This window comes from Parasteatoda tepidariorum, chromosome 2 (genome assembly GCF_982258835.1).
Source record: "Parasteatoda tepidariorum strain Cologne lab strain chromosome 2, Ptep-v5.0, whole genome shotgun sequence".
Classification (NCBI taxonomy): Eukaryota; Metazoa; Arthropoda; class Arachnida; order Araneae; family Theridiidae; genus Parasteatoda; species Parasteatoda tepidariorum.
This window is the reverse complement of record NC_141756.1, coordinates 33,876,262-33,895,847: the sequence shown is the minus strand read 5'-3', so window position 1 is coordinate 33,895,847 and position 19,586 is coordinate 33,876,262. Positions and strand designations below refer to the sequence as shown.

The following is a 19,586-nucleotide window of genomic DNA, read 5'->3' as shown; positions in this document are numbered from 1 at the left end:
CTTTTTTTACTCTTTTGAACCGCTAGTACAGTTTTGTTTTGCCCTACCTCGCTCCTTCTTGCATCTGCGAGAGATGATAAACCGAGGCAATTTATTTATTAAAAATCTAAGTAGCATACCACTTTAATACGACCTCAAAACGTTTTCTGAAGGTGAAAATTTACAATCCGGAACCGGAAATGGATGGAATAACGGCAACCGGGAGAGAGCAGAGAGTAGTCTTGAACATGGCTGGTTTGTGTTTATGTTCTTCTAGATTTTTAGCAAAAAATATTAAAAACATTAAACAATCGTACTTAACCAGAGTTTTAAACAAGGTAAATTACCCTAGTTTTATTTTTTGTACTTGTTAAAAAATTATCGTTTCATATTTTTAAAGAATTTAATTTATTCAAGTGTTGGTATGAAAGTCTCATTTAAAAAGTAAAATTTTGAGAAATAAAGTGACTATCAATGCTTAATTTTTTTCTTATATGTGTGGGATATTTTATTTGATAGTTTAAAATTTATCTCTACATTTATTCTAATTCTTTCCTTTTTTGTAGAACAAATCGCATCGGACATATATTTGTGCAACTGGTAAATATATATTTTTATTTTGTATAACATTAACTTTCTTTTGAATTGTTATGTTGTTTATTTATTTATTTTTCATGGATACAGTTGATTGTTTTATTATTGAAGCATTATTTTAAAAAAGAAATGTATGGAATTCTTATTTTTCTATTCATTTGTTATGAAATTGTTTACTTGTCCTAAGGTAAGTGTAGTGTATATTCTAATTACTCAGATTATGAATAAGGGCTGGATTATTTGTTTATAAATTAGATTTTTTTTTGTTCAATTGTTTTAGAAAGAAATTTTGCTTTGTCTTCGTATATTATGTATGATAAAATTGGGTAGTCATAGTCCTAATGTAAAGAAGTCACTTAGTAATGATATTAAGTGTAAGTAGTGATACTAGATTAAAGCTGTATATGAATCTACATATGTCTATTTCTGTGCATCCCAAAGGGGCGAGCTCCTTGACACAGAACCAATGGAGTAGTCTCCAAATTCTTTCAACTTACAAAATATAGGAGAGTCGTTTGACTGTCAAGATTGTGAATTAAAAAAGCATTCAGTACGATGTAGGAAAATTTTGCATTATAATTAATGTATTTTATTTAATACTGAATGATTTGTTAAGAAGGTGAAAAATGGAATATCTCCAATCTTGTTTTGAAAATTAAACTGATTAAATTTTTAAAGAAAGAATGGAAACTGTTTTAACAATTTGGAGTTCAAGTAGCTCCATTCTGTAAAGTCTCCCTATGTCTTTATGGAAGGAGAAATTTTTGACGTGTTAGATATAAATTTGTGATGTGTTATATAGTAGCAAAATGTCTTGTTTATGTTTTTGATTGTGAAAGATGTTAAGTTACAGTTAACTTTGTATCTTAATCTAAAGTCATATTTTAGACAGGTGAACTGGTACAAGTTTGAATTTCATTTGTTAAAATGGTTTTGTGGTTAAAGTTTTTCATGTTTTTCTAAAAACTATTTGTATTAGTGTTTGGCACTTGATTATTTAATTCTCAATTAATGTAGCTTCTTGTTGGAAAAAAAAAATCGTGAAAATTTGCCATTTTTTGCACTTGAAAAAATTCTTATTTCAGTTTGAATACTTAAGTTTTGTAGTTTGTTTTAAAGAACACGCAAGCTTAAAGCTTCATTATTTAAGGTAAAATATAATATTAAAGGATATATATATAAATTTTTTTTGGAGTTAAAGAAGATATAACTTGTTATTTTTAAGTCTATGCAGAATTTGGTCAGAATTTAAATCTTCTTGCAAGTCTGAAGTCAAAATTTGTTGTATAGTCAATATTTTCAATTAATCTGAAGTCAAAATTTGTGTTCTAGTCAATAATTTTACATTTCAAATTAAGTGATATTTTCATTTAATTTTGACACTTTATTTATCAGAACTTTAACTGATCAAAAATTTTATATTTTAATGGCTTTAGAAAATATACATTGAGTTCTTAATTGTTATTTAATATTAAATGTCCCCGTGGCAGAATTGCAGTGACACAGCAACTTTGTCGCTGAACGTTAGAGTTCTTGCAGAAAGATTTTTCTTTTGAAAAGTAAAAATAAAATTTACTTTTCTTTTGTACGGAAATTTACAATTTTAAATCATGCAGTTAGATAGTAATTTTTTGATACGTTAAATTTACGCCGATAGTATCATAAATCGATGTAATGTTTTGATTGTATTTTCTGCAGTTATTGATATTGATTTTCATGTGGATTTTAAATATCTCGATATATTTCTACCAATATGGAAAATTCGAATCGTGCATTTAATCGAACAAAATAAAAGAAAATCACCCATAATATTAGAATAAAAAATATTGCATGTTCTATTAAAAAAAAATTATATAGTTTTCTTTTGTAAGCACACCGCTTTTGTTATTTTAAATTAGTAACATATATGTTTATTATTATTAAAGGTATCTTGCAGAAAGATATTAGTGCTAGAGAGTTTTGTCGCAGATAGCTCGATAAAATTCTGCCACAGGGTTAAATATGTTTCACAGTGAATAAAGTGTCTAATACATAGGGTTCATGCCAGTTGGAGGACATGGCGACAATTGTTGCCAAATCTTCTATAAATTTTATAAAATCATAGGCAAGGACGACAAATTCATAGTCTTGAAGTGTGTATGGAATTTACAAAAATAGTTACGAAGATTAGATTTTTGCATCCAATTCAATGTATTTAAAAAAAATGTTTTTTACTAATTTTATTGTTCTATGCTTAGAATGGAATTCAAATGCATGGTATTCAAATTCTGGTACAAAAATTTTTAAATTTCAATGTTTAAAATAAATGTTTAAATTTCAAATTTACATGTGCTATGTTTTGCATTTATGTACTGGCAGTAAAATTGTCCATCAATAAAATTATATTTTTTACTCTTTTAGAATTGACTTAATTGAAAACTATTATTTTTAAATAATTAATACAGTATACTTTCAATATCTTTAAGTTGAAAAAAATTTCAAGATAGCTAGTTTTTGAGATAAGAAGTTCGGAATGAAATATGCTCTAAGAAGTAGAAAACATATTATAAAATATTACTCTAAAAATCAGAGTCAGGAAACTTGAGAATAACTACTACTAAATATGTATGTGATGATAGTTGACTCTAAGTCGAAATGCAACTTTGATAATTTTTTTGTTTATAAGTAAGGCAAAAATAATTACGCATTAAATAAAAAGAATTGGTCTACAATAAACCTACATTGTGATTTTTTGAAAAATTTCATTTTTTATTAAAAAAAATCCAACATAATAAGATTTTGAGAAGAAGCTCTTCAACATAGGAATTTAAATTAAGATTAGGTAAATATATTATGCCTAAAGGAAAAATATTTTTTTGACATAACAAGGTTTTCAAGGTATCCAAGTATGAGATATCGAGAGTATACTGTATTTAGTGTAATATTTTGTTAGTTCTTACTTTCTCTGTTTTCCTCATTTATTTATTTGGTCTCAGCATTTTAATCTTCATGTTGAATCTATTTACTATTATTGTGTTAACTTTATTACTCTTAATTTTGATAACTACTAATCTTCAATCATTATGGGCTAATGAACCAAATTAGTTTTTGGAGTCTTGTAGATTGCAATTAATAATTTTTGATGTGTACCGTAACATGAATTTATTTTTAAACTTTGTCTGCCATATTAATTTTTTGGACTACTTAATAATGAATACCTAGGTGGTTCTATTGGATGAACAAATTTTCATTGCTCATGTGTACCCTACTGATACAGATAGTCTAAATAAGCAGTTAATTAATAAGAGTTGTTTATAAAACAAAGTATAATATTAAAAGTCTTATGTGTATTCATCTTATTTTTTAACTTCTATTTGATTTATATTTTATTTTTATAGGACCTAAATCTGCTGCAAGAAATGGTTTCTCTTTTAATCAAAAGTAAGCTTTAATAACATAATTCAATTATTCTTTGTAATTATTAAGTATATACTTCTTATAATTATAGTTTCTTTTATTTTTTTTCTCTCCAAATTTTTGAGTTATATTTAAGTTTGGATGAATAAATAGGTATTTTAGGGAATTATTTTTCATTCAATAAAAAAATATTAAAAGTGTATACATTTATTATATTTTTTTTCTGTTTATTTTGGCTGTTTTTTTTTTCTCCATGATTTTTTAAAATCAGATTGCTTTTTTTAGTTTAACCTTATTTATATTAATTTTAAGCAGCCTTCAAAATCCTTGAAGAGAAAAAAAGTTCATTTTTCTTAAATCAGTAAATCTGAAAACTCAAGAGATTCATGGGTAATGCAACTAGCTTCTTCTTCTTTTTTTTTTTTTTTAAAAGGTAATAATAAAATTTGCTTAATACAGCAAATTATCTTTAATTTTTACTAAGTAAAATTATAAAGCTGCTGTACAGAAATAGTAAAACTAAAATAAATAGATAAATGTCAATGACAAAAAAATAATAAAAAAGAAGTTGAATTCACTGAAATTTCTTTTAGTTTTCAAATTTTCTTTGTTAAAGATTCATATTAAGTTCGAAAAATAGATATTAAAAAAAGATATTAAAGTTAAGAAAAAGCCAGGACTAACTTTTAGAAGGTTAAAGAATTTTTTTACCATCAGTGATTAAAATCTAATTGATATTAATTGTTTTAATTACTACGTATTATTAAAATGTCCTGTTGTGCACTCTGGTTTTTGCTTTCACATTTTAATTTCAATTTATCTATATATTTTTTTTATCCACAGTCTGGGATAATCTTCATTTAATAAAATAATAATTAGATTTAAAAAAAGAATAATTTTAAATGTGAATTTTTATTTATAATCAAAATTTGAGGGAATGGTTTATCAGTATTTTAAGGAATCAGTGAGAAGTAGATGTTCAATTAAAATTATTACCTGTCCTCCTTTAGCAGTATATTAGCCTGGGCAATCTAGTTTTCCATCTCCAATATGTATGATGAAATATGGTTTTTGTTTGGTTTTGTTTGTCAGTCAGTTATCTAAAAAATTTAAAAGAAATTGGCTTTATCTACCTTGTACCATGTAAAATATTCTTTTAATATTTATCATATATTCAATATTCATATCATATATTATTGAAATTCAACAGATCATTACAGTAAAATAAACATTTAATTGGTATGTAACATCCAGGTGTTTTTGACAAAACTGGATTAATTTTCATTAAACTAAAATTATTTCTGTATCTTTTTAAGGTCAAAATACGTTTCCACACTTTACTTATCTCAAATGAATCCTGGAAAATGTTATATACACACATCATCTAATTTAAGTAAGTTTGTTTATATTTTAAACACAGAAGTTATATATTTTTAAGATATGTTCTTTCTTTCTTTAATGTTAAAATTATTTTTTAGGAAATGAAGTTAGAGAAATTAAAGTACCTACATTTCCTGAATCTATAAGTGAAGGAGACTTAAATTGGAGTAAAGGTAATTTTTTTCTTACTTCATTTCTTTTGATATTTTTACAAATGTTTTATTGAGTTCTTACTTTATAAATTCTTTTTGTATGGTATTTGTGTAAAGATCAAGCATTGTTGAATGTCACATGACTTAATATATGAATCTTTTGTTTTTGAGTATCTATTAAGAATGGATAAGAGTTAAATTTCAATTTTAGGGAGTATTATTAAACACAGAAACCTTATTAAATTTTTTACACATAACTTTAAGGTTTTATTAAGATGATGAAAGGGAATAGAATGAATTTCTTAATATATATTTATCTTTTTGTTTCTAACTAATTTTTCAGTTAATTACGGCAATTAATAATTCTTTAGTTTCTGACTAATAAATTACTAATTGCCAATATATATGCAAATCAGATTTTGATTCATTCAACAGGATCTTGCCATGTCTATTTTCAATCTGCTTGATTTCTCTGTTGGTTAGGGAAGATGCATTTTTAACTTTCCTTTTTTTAGGGATTAAGACATGTTATGTTCATGGTTTGAGTTGTCACACTGTTATATAAACTTATTTCAAAAAAATTATTTTATGTACATAATGTAAAATATTTGTTTGATTTATATTTAAACTAATTGTTTGAATTTGCATGTGCTATTTCATTTTTACTATTCCCATTCTATTGTGCATAATGAAATTTGTATCTACCTGCAAGAATAAATTTTTTAAATATTGATTAGAACTTTTACTTTATTAACTTTTTATGTGTTCATTGCATTTCTCTGAAGAAAAAAAAAAGTTTAAAAATCACAAAAATTTACTTGAATTAGTTTTGCTATAAAATACACTTATAATATATACATGCAACTATACAAATAAACATATAATATATTACAGGGGTGGCCAAGCTCCTCGATAGTGGAGCCATTTTTCAAAACTTGAAATTTTTCGAGAGCCGCAATTAAATACGTATTTAAAAGGTATGCAACTGTAGAGCTAGAGCTAATGTAGAGCTTGATCTTCTTGCATCTCTATTAATTCTAATTTGCTGGATGCTTTTTGGGTCATAATTATAATGGAAATGGGAAACTGATCTTGAATTATGTTAATTTCAAATGGATTCTGAAGAAAATCGAGACTATTTAAAATATTTCAAGTCTTGAAATCTATTTTGGAATTCCGCCTTTCTAGCTTTTTTTATATACTTGTTGAGTTTTTCTTGTTTAGTATTGGAACAAATTTTTTTACTTCGAGGAAAATGACAAAATGTTTAATTTTTAATGCTCTTTTGCGAAACTTGTAATTTAGTTTGAAAATTAAATATGCACTGTGAGAAGTCAGATATTATTTTATCTTTCCCCTGCAATTGTAAATTCAGTGTTTGCAAGTGTTCCATGACATCAGTTAAAAACATTAAGTCTTGTAACAACTCGTCATCGTCTGATTTTGAATAGGTTATTTCCTTTTCTTTTAGAAATGCAGCTATCGGATAAAACAAATATACAAAACAATTTAATATGTTGTAGCTAGAAAGGAAATTAATGTCATTTGGAAGTTCTTCCTCCTTTAATTCTTTAAGGAAATTTTTGAATTGCATTGGTGCGAATGTAATTTACAATGTGTAACGCTGTTTTTAGGACATCGGGATATTTAAAATATTTTGTAACAAAATATTCTCGGTGAACAGTGAATCGGTGTGAATTGTGGAATTTAAGAATCATCTCTTAAGAGCCCAATAAGGTCAATTTTTTTATCTAGCATTGCCGGAGCTCCATCAGTTGTAATGCTTATAAGTTTATTTTTTAGACAAAAAGAATAAATTATTGGTAGATCGTGTTAATCGGTCAGAGAGTCGGTTGATTACGCCACTGTATATGCTCGTTCGCGCAATTTTCGATGAGTCCTGAAACTTGGACATCTACATAACATTCTTAACTTGGACGAAAATGAAATTTGTTACAATGTTGCACTTAGTCTTTCATATTTGTTGTTAGTAATTTAAAAGACATTTTGAAACAGATATAGAACAATAATAATAATTTTTTAAAATATAATAGCAAAAAAATTTAAAGGGAACTCTGGTACATTTATCGAGAGTCACAAATAATCCTTCAAAGAGCTGCATATGGCTCGTGAGCCACAGGTTGACCCCCCTGATATATTAGGTTGTAGATTAATTACTTATGACGGAGTTTAAAGACTGATAATGGACCTTATCAGAATATTTCAACAACAGCAAAACTCAACTGTTCTTTAAAATGACTCTGAAGTTTGCAGCAAAATTTCATTACATTTTTCATGTATTTTTCTCTTTCTAAATGTTCTGTATTTAGGAAAATGTATAAATATAAGTATGATAAAATGTAATGTATGCAATGCATAAGATACAAATGGCGCTGTTAACAGTGATAGACAATCATTTCAGTTCTGTAACAGGTACCTATCATTATAATTTAAACACAGAATGAAAATTCACTCATACTGTGTTATACATTTTGCTAATTTATTTAATACTGCAATATAAAGATAGCTTTCTTTAGTGTTGTTTGTTTCTTTGAATTATACTAGTATAATCACTAAGAAAGAAGATAACTTAGTGATTCAAATTTAGATGTATAACATCATTCGCAGATTTAAATGATTCTTTGCCTAAACGAAATTATTTTGTTATTCCTGAAATTAGTCCTACACATTACCATTTTCCTCTCCATTTATAAATAAAATAAATGACTTGATCCATAAAGAGGCAAAATTCATATATTATTATTTTTTTCTTATTAAACCTTTTGTAAATCTTTCAAATTTTGCTGAAAAGAAATTTATTTAATAACCATTCAAATATTCAGCATTAGTACAAAATTATAGGGAGAAAAGAAAAAAGAAATAGCTAATTTAGCTTAAACATTTGACTTTATTTTGATGTGTTTGCTAAATGCAGTGGAAATGCATATAATGCTGTTAATAATTTGTTTCATTATTAGTGTACTTTGAGATATTAAGATCAATATCATTCCTGATTTGGTTTTATTTTTGGATTATGTTACTATGTTAGTTTAACAATGTTTTTCAATTGCAAGTGTACTAGTCTGTTGAAAATATTTTGGAACAGAAAAATGGTGTGTTCTATTGAATTTAGTAGGTGTTTAAATTTTTCTGCTTCCAGAGTCTAGGTGGCAAATAACTTTATTTTAAGAAACTTTTTATTTTAAATTTTAGGATCAAGTTACATAAATAGAATAATTTACTTAATTTGCTTCATCTGAAATATATTTATATAATAGATTGTAAATTAAGTGTTTAATTATCTTAATTGGTATTTTTAAAAAAATAATTTATTCAATTTTTTATATCAGGTAGATGTTCATTTTTATCGATCATGACACGAAGAAAAAGTCGTCATATATTAAAATTTATGAAAGCTCTTTTTTTCCCCTCCCCTTCAGAACTGAAAAACTTCATGTGCTTGAATTTGTGATCAATTTGAATTTTTAAATTAAAACAATTTATTCATATTATTAAGTCATTAGATAGATTAATAAAACTCTCCATTTATTCTTAAAGCTGTTGGAGACTCAGTTGTAGAAGATGAAGAGATCGGTCAAGTGGAAACAGATAAAGTATAATTATAAATTATCATTTTTAGTTAAAAACTTCATATGCTATACAATGTACTTAATCAGTTATTTTTAGTTACATGTTTGTTTAGAAAGCATTTTTGTTGAAATCAAAATTATGCTCAATTTCTTGTGTTTAAGCTTAAATTATCTACCCAATCGGTGCAATGGGTTTAGTTTTTGACTATTGCTGCTAGGGTTTGATTTTCTGGACTAAGACTGTGTTCGGACTGTCCTTTCTCAGATTGTGTTAGTCGTTTCAGATCTACTCCAATGTAATGTCTCTGGCTATTTTAGAGCCACCTCCCCTCTAAAAAAATTCCTGTCCAGTTGAGCAGTTGAAGGGTGTAATGCAAGGCCTGGTTATAACAAACGCTATCTGATTTCCAATCAAAATTGTGTTAGTGTAGCGAGTGTAAAAGCCAGTATTGTCTTTGGATCATCATATAAGATAAATCCCTGATGTACATAGCTCACTGATGTAGTTCTAGTGAAGGTTAACAACCATACCAATTTAAAATCAGATTATTGTGATTTTTATAAGATTACTGTAATAATAAAGTTTTATTATAAGGTTCTTTTTCACTTATCAAGTAATTATACATTTGATTTTTCTAAATAGTGTGTTCTCATGTAATTTTTTTTTAAAAATACAATATCTAAAGTGAAAATATTTATTATTTAAATACACCAAATCAATATGAAACAGGTGAAATAATTTTTGAAAAACCCTGATTTCAAAATTTTTATACTTATTATCATTATCAAGTTTCTTTTTACGCCAGTTTGGCGCTTAAGGCCTTAAGTCTCATTCTCTATTGCTTGCTGTCCAAAGCAGTCTTCTTAGCCAAGCTCCAGTTAGACCATCCAAGAGCATCTTTTTTACCCACTGTCATTTTTTGCCCTGCTTTTTGACTTTGTGTGCAAGATGATATTCCATCTGATATTTCTTAAGAAGTCTTTTACAGTTAGTGCTGTTGATTTTGTTACGAATTTTTTTTTTCGTTTTTCCATGATAATGAGTGTGCCTGCTGAAACCCATTTCTTGTTAGCTTTCTTGGGTTTCTCCAAAACTGCACTTTCAGTTTTATTGAAATTTTCTATGCAGGTGGTCCAGTATGTTCCCATCTGCTCTTTATCTTCTCTCAAAGCGCAGCAAATTTCTTTTTTTCTTTTTCAGTTAAATTTTAGAGGTATCTTTCACATTTTTGTCTGTCAGTTTTGAGAGATGATTGCTGCATCATTTCTTTTTCTTTCTCGCCTTTCAGCTTGAAAGTTTTAAGTTAACATCAGCACGTACAAGGTTGTGATCAGGCAATATGTCTGCACTCCTTTTTACTCTGATATCAGGAACTGAACATTTGAACATGTTTATTTATGCTTAAGTTATTTTTATTATAAAATTAACATGGATTCTTATTCTCAATGATTTAGTTTGTAATAGTATTCTTTCATGTATAAAAATATATACTTTCTTTCAGACAAATATTCCTGTATTAGCCACAGCAGCTGGAGTTATTGAAGAATTGCTTGTTGAAGATGGAGCTACTGTTACTCCTGGCTTAGTAGTTTGCAAGGTTAGGGTTGGAGGTATAGTTATCTGTTTTTCTCATTACTATTTAATAACCTTTAAAGCATTAAAGTTTGAATTGTTTTGTGATGAAATTATTGATTAAAATATTAAAGCTAATATCTTTTAAAATAGCTTGCTTGATTTAAACTTCAGCTCAGGAAATTTTTTAAAATTAAATTTCATACTTTCATCTTGTCTTTACTTATAGCTGAGGCAAGTGCTCCAAAAGCAGAAGTATCTGAAAAAACAGCCGCCCCACCTTCTGAAACTGCTCCCTCACAAACCCCTGCGACTGATGTAAGCTCTCCTCCTCCAACAACACCACCACCAATTCCACCAAAACCAACTGCTCCTTTATCATCCAAGCCAGTGTCATCCATAAAAATACCTGTTATTCCTATGCCTTTACCTCCTGGTCAAGCTGAATCTACTATCACAGATTCAAGAACAGAAACAAAGGTAATCCAAATTCTTTTATTGTTTTTCTCCCAAATTTTCTTGTTTTCAAATATGTTAATTGGTATAAGTGGCCTTTAAAGCTTGATTTTCAAATAATTTTTCGAGATTTCAGTTTTGACAAATCTTTGTGCAGTTTCCAGCATAATGCCTTTTCAAATTTCAGTTCTTTGATTTATAGTTCCCGAGTTGTGGTAGTTTATAAAAAAAAGTTCAAGCCATGTTAATCTAATTTTTAAAAATTTCTGTTATTTACTAAAGCTATTATTTAAAGGCGTCCTGAAGTGCAAAAATGTTGTGCTGTCATTAAATAAAAAAATTAAAGTTGTTCAAATGGTGAAAACAAAGGCGAAAATGATAAAAGCATAGTGTTTCAAAGTTACTATGACCCAATCAACTGTACTGAATATTTGAATTTTTTTTTTTTAAATTTTGTATTAGTGTTTGGCAAAAAAAGACAATGTCAATTAAATATCAAGGGAAAAAGAAAGAATTTCTAAGACGTAGTTTAATAATTATTTGTTTAATTTTGTCAGATTGTTTTTTAAAGTATATGTTGTCATATGAAATAATGTTTTTCGGTTCTTTTCGGTTAGCTGGCTGTAAGTAAAAAGTCACTGAAAATGTCGACGTACAAGGTAGTGATTTTTTAATGCATAAAAATTGGATAAAATAAAAAAAATTAAGGGAAAAAATAGTTGAATTTCCTTGCAGCCCAGTTAACTAAAAAATGCCTTCCCCACCCTTTTTATGCATGTGTGAGTAATATATTTTTAAAACTGCTTTTGGGAGTGTGCAACAGTTATTCATGATTGTTATGTCTAAGTTTAACTATCTTTAACCATCTCTCTCTATTCTAATTCTGAAAATGGTGCAAATTGTCAGTATGAAGAAAAGGTACAGTTTTGCAAATGTGAAAAGTGTTTGAGATCTAATTTTTAATTTTTGAAAAATTTAACTTAAATGCAATAACCAAACTTAAAGCTCTAAAGGGCAATAGTAATTATAGCTTTGCCTGAAGTATAAGGCACTTGACAAACAGAAGCTTTTTTCCTTTGGAGAAAAAGCTTCAAAAAACACTGTCAAGGAAGTTACCTAAAATCATCTACAAAACATTGCTATAAATGTTTCTTTAAAGTTTTCCAATAATTTTAAGATTTATTTTTTAAACCAGATCGGTCTTAGTTTTAATTGAATCGTACAGGATAATTAGCTTTCTACTGTAATTGCACATTTTTTATAATACTTTTAGCTAATTAAATTTTTTTATCTGAGTAATTTAAAACTTAATATATTTCTATCATAGGTGAAACTGAATAGAATGCGACAACGCATAGCTCAAAGATTGAAAGAAGCTCAGAATACATATGCTATGTTAACAACATTTAATGAAGTTGATATGTCGTAAGCATTACAAAATTCACTTTTATAACAATTTTTTTATAATGATGACTAGTTTTTTTAGTAGTTACAATACTCTTGAAACCTTTAAGCTTTCAGTAAATATTGTCTAAAATTTTATTTTAAGAATAATTACAATCATGTACAATTGTTGTTTCAAAAGGAAAAAAAAAAAAAAAAATCAACAAATAATCAACATATTTAGTACACTTTTTACTATTAAGTAAATAAAAACTTTTTCATTAAAGTAATAAAATGGCATCTGAGTAATTTTAGTAGTTCAGAAATTTTTAATACTAAATACGATTTTTCTCAATTAACAATGTTTTATGAATATAAATGAATATCTAAATTATCACAAAAAATTAAAATTGATTCCATATAAAACTGCAAATATTTAGGTTAACTGAGATTGCAAGCTCATTTTAAACTCATTTTTTTTTTATTTATTCCAAGTACAAAACGCTTGCTGATTTTTGTTTCTGTTATTTTTAAATCTCACTCTCTATATATATATACACCTTCCTTAGCAGCAAAATAACTTGGACACTCAATGGATGGCAATTTTTAAGATATCAGCCCTATATAGAATTGGTAGATTAACCTAGTAGATTAACTTAATATTTTATAACCATTATCCATCCAATATGTGCTATAAATTGTCTATTTCACCTGATATTTTACAGCCATTCTACCAATATTGGCCCTATATAGAATTGTTATTGCCCAATATTAAAAGTCATTCTAGGACTAATATTAAAAAATCTAGAGATCCCAATATTGGTTCCTCAGTTGATGCTGTTATAGGACCTATATTGCTAGGGTATATATATACACACAGTGGAACCTCGATTTTACGTTTTATGTCAAACACGTAGTTTTAAAAAATGCATGAAGCAGGAAAACATAAAATCAGGGGGGAAAAAATGTATGCATTTTTTTAAAAAATTGACACTTATGAGATGACTGTTGGAAAAAAACAACATAATCTTTACTTGTTTTTGTTTCTAGATACAATTTCAACAACATAACTCTGAATATTTACCATTGTTTGCAAATTGCATTGGTTTACATTTACGAATCAATATTGTTTTGGAGTTTTTATGCTCTGAAACTCTTGATCAGTGGTTGGTAATTTTGTGAAAACATAAAAAGAATTTATATGTGGCACTTAAAAATGTTTAGCTAGATAGTTTATTTATCTCTAAATAATTTATAATTTATTTATCTCTTCCTTAATTTGTCTCTGTCTGTTGGATTAAAGTCACTTAACAAATGTAAACTTTATTGTTTATTGCTGTAAATTTCACAGTAATCAACAAGTAAAATTTTCTAGTTATTTTTTGCAATTTGATCAGAAGTTTGAGTTATTATTTGATCAGAAGTTTGAGTTATTTAAAATAACTTTATTAAAACCCATTTTTTTCATTATTTAATTTGCCTTGTTATGCAATCTATTATCTATTGTAAACTGGGTAACAGTTTTTTTTATAGTGAAAATTATTGTATACTAGAACTCTTTATTTGATTATTATTTTTCTAGTCATGGCACAGTAAAGTAACTATCAGTTCTTAAGAAATATTTAATATACATTTTGGTTATATTTTCAATTTTTTTTAATATTAATGAAAATTAATAAAAACATTGGTGCCTTCATTAAAATGATGTTCTGCCAGTACTGTAAAACTCAGTTTTGTATTTCATTAATCATTTAATTACACATTATTAACATTTTTTTAAAACAATTTCTATAGATTGGTCTCATCTATTTTTCAGAAATGTCATTGAAATGAGAAATAAGCATAAAGATGCTTTTCTTAAAAAGCATAATATTAAACTAGGTTTCATGTCAGCTTTTGTGAAGGCAGCTGCGTATGCTCTGCATGATCAACCCGTTGTTAATGCAGGTAAAAGTTCAAGTTGTACTTTATTTATTTTAAATAAGCTTCAGACTTACCAACTCTCAGACTTTTTAATCTTATTTCTGAATTTCAAGCCATCAATGTATTTACTCAGCCTTTTTTCCTAATAAATGTTTGAATAAGCACACTTTGCATACAGTTCTTAAAACACTCTCCTCCAAAACAGCGATTTAGTAGTTTGAGTGTATTAAGCTTATCATTAATTCCTTTTCAAAACTTTTTTTTTAATATTTTGTAATGTCTTATAAGCCAAAAAAAAATATAACATTGCTTTTTGAAAAGCATGAATAATTTGTCTTTTAAGAGCGGTATCTTAATTCATGCTAAAATACCTAATAAGAGTATTATCTCAATTGCTACTTTTCAGTTGGTAATTGGTTGGTTATTTGTAAAAGTTTTAGGAAAATGTGACATCTTATGTTTTAAGTTTTAGGAAAATGTGACTTTCTAGTTACTCAGTTTTATGTTTTAGAATGGAAAGATAATTTAAAAATTTTTTCATTCTTTTGATTAAAAAGGTGCCAAGTCAGTATCAAGAAAAAGTAATGTTTACAGTGTTGGCCAAGTTTAAGCTAGTAGCATAAACCACTTTTTACTGTGGAGCGCTTAATCTGTGAGAGAATATTCAGCCATGTAACAGAAATAACTCATGTTCATCTTAGTTAAAACAAACTTGAAATTTTGACTGCAAACGAGAACACGTTAGAAATTTTTTTTATGTGACGCACTAAGAAATGCTATAAATCAGTTATTCAGTCTAATTAAACAATTAGTTATTTCTAAACAATTTAGTTATTTTTTGTAATTTTTGAAGGAAAAAAGTTTTTAAATAAATATAGTTTAACAGTTGTGTGAATTTTTATTTTTTACATCTTCGGTATTGATTTGCTTATTATGCTATGTTGCAATGACTAAAATTCTCAAGCTTTTCTGAGGTTGACAGATATTTTTATCTCAAAATTACACAGTTTCAAAGTTGATTTTTATGGTAAACTTTCTTATTTTATGTGATAAACACTTTTGATGAAAAATATTTTTTATTTCTGAAAAAAAAAGCAAATGCTAAATTTGATTTAAAAAAAATAGTAATAATGAAATTAAAAAAAACTATTTCGGCAATTTTACATTTATTTATTTCGAAATTGTGTCAGTATTCCCTATTTTCCCAATTTCATTTCCCAAATTACAATTCTTTGATATCACATATATATGCATTCATAGATTGTCAATAAATATTTTTACTAGTCAAAAACTAATAATTTAAAAGTTAAATTATTTACAAGAGCTTTATTATACTTATTTGCCAATCATAGGTAGTCTTCTAGTCTAAGATGACTAAATTATGGCTTGTGTTGCAAAACAATTTATTGTTATCAGGTCACAAGACCTATGTCTTAAAAAAAAATCAAAATTATAAATATAACTAAAAGTGCAAGTTTTGACCAATTAGTACAAGGGAAGCAACTATTATTAAAAATTTAAATACCAGCTGAATTAGCTTTTCTTTTTTTTTAACTATGCATATATTACTTCTCATTTGTATGTTGTGTTTTTTTTATTTGTTTAAATTAAATTTAAACCTACCTCACAATTAATTTTTTAAAATTTTTTTTTTTAAAATGAGCAGAAAAAAAAAAGAATTTTAGTTGATAGAAACATATTTTAGTTTTTAAATTTTAAAAGGAGTAATCATATCAATGTATGTCTTATTTAACTTCTTAATTAGTTCCAATGCTTCTAAATTATTTATTCTTCCACTTTTTGAACAAGTTAACCATATCTCTTTTTATATTAATAATGAATTGTTTGAACATTAAGCATTTATTTCTAATAAGTTGCTCATTTAATTTCTTATCTATTTACAGTTATTGATGAAGAATTTATAGTGTATCGTAATTATATTGATATTAGTGTGGCTGTGGCAACACCTAAGGTAGATTAGTTTTATGCAGATTTCTTACATTTTAATTACTGATTTAAAAGACAAAATATATAAAACTGTATGTAATTTTAGGGGCTTGTTGTTCCTGTTATTCGAAATTTAGGAAAAATGAACTATGCTGATATTGAGAAAGCGATTCATGCATTAGGAGAAAAAGTAAAAAAAATTATAACTTTTAGCGCTTAACTTTTAGAGATAGTGTTTCATTTGTGATATAATTTTGTTTTCTTATCATAGGCACGTACAGGAACGTTAGCTATTGAAGATATGGATGGAGGAACTTTTACTATTAGCAATGGCGGTGTTTTCGGTTCCCTTTCAGGAACGCCAATAATTAATCCTCCTCAATCTGCAATATTAGGAATGCATGCCATCAAGGAACGCCCTGTTGTCATTAATGGAAAGGTAATTCAAATACGTTCAGACATGTGATTCTTTTTTCAAGATGAAATTCATTATTTTCTGATATTTTTTTACTATTTCCCCTCATTTATCTTGTTATGTTATATTATTTTTTTAAAATCAATATATTTTTTATGCATTTGAGAACATTGTTACTTGGACTTCTATCATGTCCTTTTAAAAATTTATTAAAACTAATCAAAATTTACTTCAAATTTCTAAATTAATGAAGGTTTCAATTAGATACAAGCAGTTTGAAATTTTCAGGCATATTTTATTTTAAATTGCTCTAACTGATTAATTTTTGTATGATTATATGTTAGTCGAATAAACTGAAGTTCTTACTGGTAAAAACAACAAACATTTTTTACTCTGAACTCAGTTTGTGCTCAACAGTTTATGATGCATGATTTATATTATTCAGGATTAAAGTAATAAATATTATCAATATTTAATAAAAGTTAGTCAATATTGAATGAAATGAATTTAGACTGAATAAGCATAATACTTACATTTATTGGTAATCAATAATCGCTGATTGTTATAACTGTTTTTAAAATTAAAATACTTCATTTGTGATTAATACTTTTAACTTAATGCTTATCAATACTGAGCATATTTCCTCCTTTTAAATATAATAAGCAAAACTATATGCATGATTTTATTTATTTCTAATTGACAAATTGACTTATATTGTAAATTTTTAACTTTTTTCATTTCAATATTTTCCGTATTTAAAGAAATAGCCGCAAATGACTAACAATTTTAGCTTAATAAAAAACGTGCATCCTTTTGTAACAATTGATGAATGATATATGTTCCATAAAAAAAATTCTTATGGGAGAAATAAGCTATACCAATGCCTTGTCACTTTAACCCAAGTGTCAAGATACAAAAAATTCCACTAAATAAATGGGTTTTGGAAAAATAATTAAATTATTTTGAAGTTCTTGGTTCAAGTATGTCAATCACTATATCTTATCTGCCATTATTCTGTATTTTTATATTTGAAGATTATATTAATGAGTATATTAGCTGAAAATATTTTGTACTTTCTGAATGTGTTGAGAAAAATACTTATTTAATAATTAAGTTACTTAGGATCTGAAATCCAGTTTGTTCAATAAAGTAAATAGCAGTATTGATGTTAAATATAATGTATTTCTTCACAAGTTTTAGGTTTATTTTAAATTTAATAAAATAACTATTCTTAAAATGCTGCCATTTATTAAGATACTTTTTTAAAATATAACTATTTTTAAAAATAAGTTATTTAAGGGCCAAACTTTGATTCATTAAGTTCAATAAGTCAAGATTAACCAAATATTTAATGTTCAGTGAAATCACTAATTGTAACCTTGCTAATTTTTGATATTTTTAACTCGCTGTTAATTGCACTATTTCCCCTGACAACAAAACATTAAGGGGAATTTATGCACTCTTTTTTATAAACTAACATTTTAAATAATAAAAGAGGCTACTCATTCAAAATATTTAAAAGTAATTCTTATTTTGTGTGGCATCATTATAAAGTATTGTTTTGACAAAAAATGCTAAATTTGAAATAATGTTATTTAAATGTTTTGTTTTGACATAGTTAAATAAGAAATAGATTTCTTTTTTTTTGGGGAGGGGGAATCATTTTATTTTAATCATACATAACTAAACATTTAATAAGTAAAGGAAGAACTTTTGCCAGTTTTGCATAGTAGGGTTGTTACTGTAACACTTTTACTTCTTCAATAATCTTCTTTAATCTTCAATAATTGCAAACGTTACATTTTTATGATTTAGCTACATTTTAATAAAAAAATTTTGAGAAATTCCATAATATGCTCTTATTGTTTGACAAACAATAAAAGCACATTGTTAAACAAAAATAAAATTAAGAATTTTAAAGAAAATACCACAAGTCCCATGACTAGCTACATATTAACATTGATTTCAGTTAATCTAGGGTTAGATAGTAATTGCTAATTTGTTTCTTTGTGCAGATTGAAATTCGGCCTATGATGAACCTTGCCTTGACATATGACCACCGCCTTATTGATGGCCGTGAAGCTGTTGGATTCCTGATTAAAATTAAATCTGCTGTTGAGGACCCTAGAATTATGCTTATGGATCTTTAAGTTATGAACATTATTAATTAATTTTATAGAATTCCAATAGATTTGTTTAAGGGATGGAGCTTAAAGAATCTAGATATTTTTCAAGCTTTACTTATTGTGTTTGAATTCATAGCTACTGTTCTTTATTCATTCCAGCCTGGTAATTTTGAATAAAATGTGTTTTTATTTACTGCTTTCAAATATTATATTCACTTTTAGTGATTTAAGAGAAAATTGATTTAAGATTCAATATGTGAGGGGGAAGGAAACATTCTTAATAATTTTATAGATTTGTGAAAAAGCAGAGGAAAAAATTATCTTATTCTAGACACTTATTGATATGTATGAAATGCAGCCTTCAAATATGATTTGTTTAACTTTTATAAAACATCTGTGAAAATAATAAATAAATAATTCAGTTTTGACTTTTCTATATCTTTAAATTTCAGAAATGGTATCTGCCAACTTTGTACTGAACAAAATTCTTGTTTTTTTGTTTTTTTTTCCTTTTCAAAAGTTGAAATTTTCTTTATAAATAAATAGCTGGACCTGATGCATGTAGCTTGACATGATACTATTATTTCCCTTAATATGGTTAACATTAAACACAGTTTTTCCATCAGTGTACTTCCCATAAATGTGTAATCCTCTTATTAAAAGGAAGAAAAA

The 19,586-nt window shown here is 26.5% G+C and overlaps 1 protein-coding gene across 1 annotated transcript; it reads left to right on the top strand.

The window, feature by feature from the left end:
- The first annotated feature begins 202 nt into the window (after positions 1–202).
- Positions 203–19,342, top strand: LOC107453761 (dihydrolipoyllysine-residue succinyltransferase component of 2-oxoglutarate dehydrogenase complex, mitochondrial). The gene is made up of 14 exons (XM_087157186.1): positions 203–317; positions 546–579; positions 3,951–3,993; positions 5,286–5,362; positions 5,448–5,522; positions 9,060–9,115; positions 10,594–10,702; positions 10,894–11,144; positions 12,448–12,545; positions 14,320–14,450; positions 16,331–16,398; positions 16,480–16,563; positions 16,645–16,812; positions 18,804–19,342. The coding sequence occupies exons 1-14, from the start codon at positions 228–230 to the stop codon at positions 18,936–18,938; spliced, it is 1,419 nt and encodes a 472-aa protein (XP_087013312.1). The 5' UTR covers positions 203–227; the 3' UTR covers positions 18,939–19,342.
- The last annotated feature ends 244 nt before the right edge of the window (positions 19,343–19,586 follow it).

Bases quoted from the DNA above. Each gene is read 5' to 3' on its own strand.
- LOC107453761 (XM_087157186.1), top strand. From the start codon at position 228: ATGGCTGGTTTGTGTTTATGTTCTTCTAGATTTTTAGCAAAAAATATT. The intron at 318-545 runs GTAAATTACCCT...CCTTTTTTGTAG, and splicing joins TAACCAGAGTTTTAAACAAG to AACAAATCGCATCGGACATA. The intron at 16,399-16,479 runs GTAGATTAGTTT...ATGTAATTTTAG, and splicing joins TGGCTGTGGCAACACCTAAG to GGGCTTGTTGTTCCTGTTAT.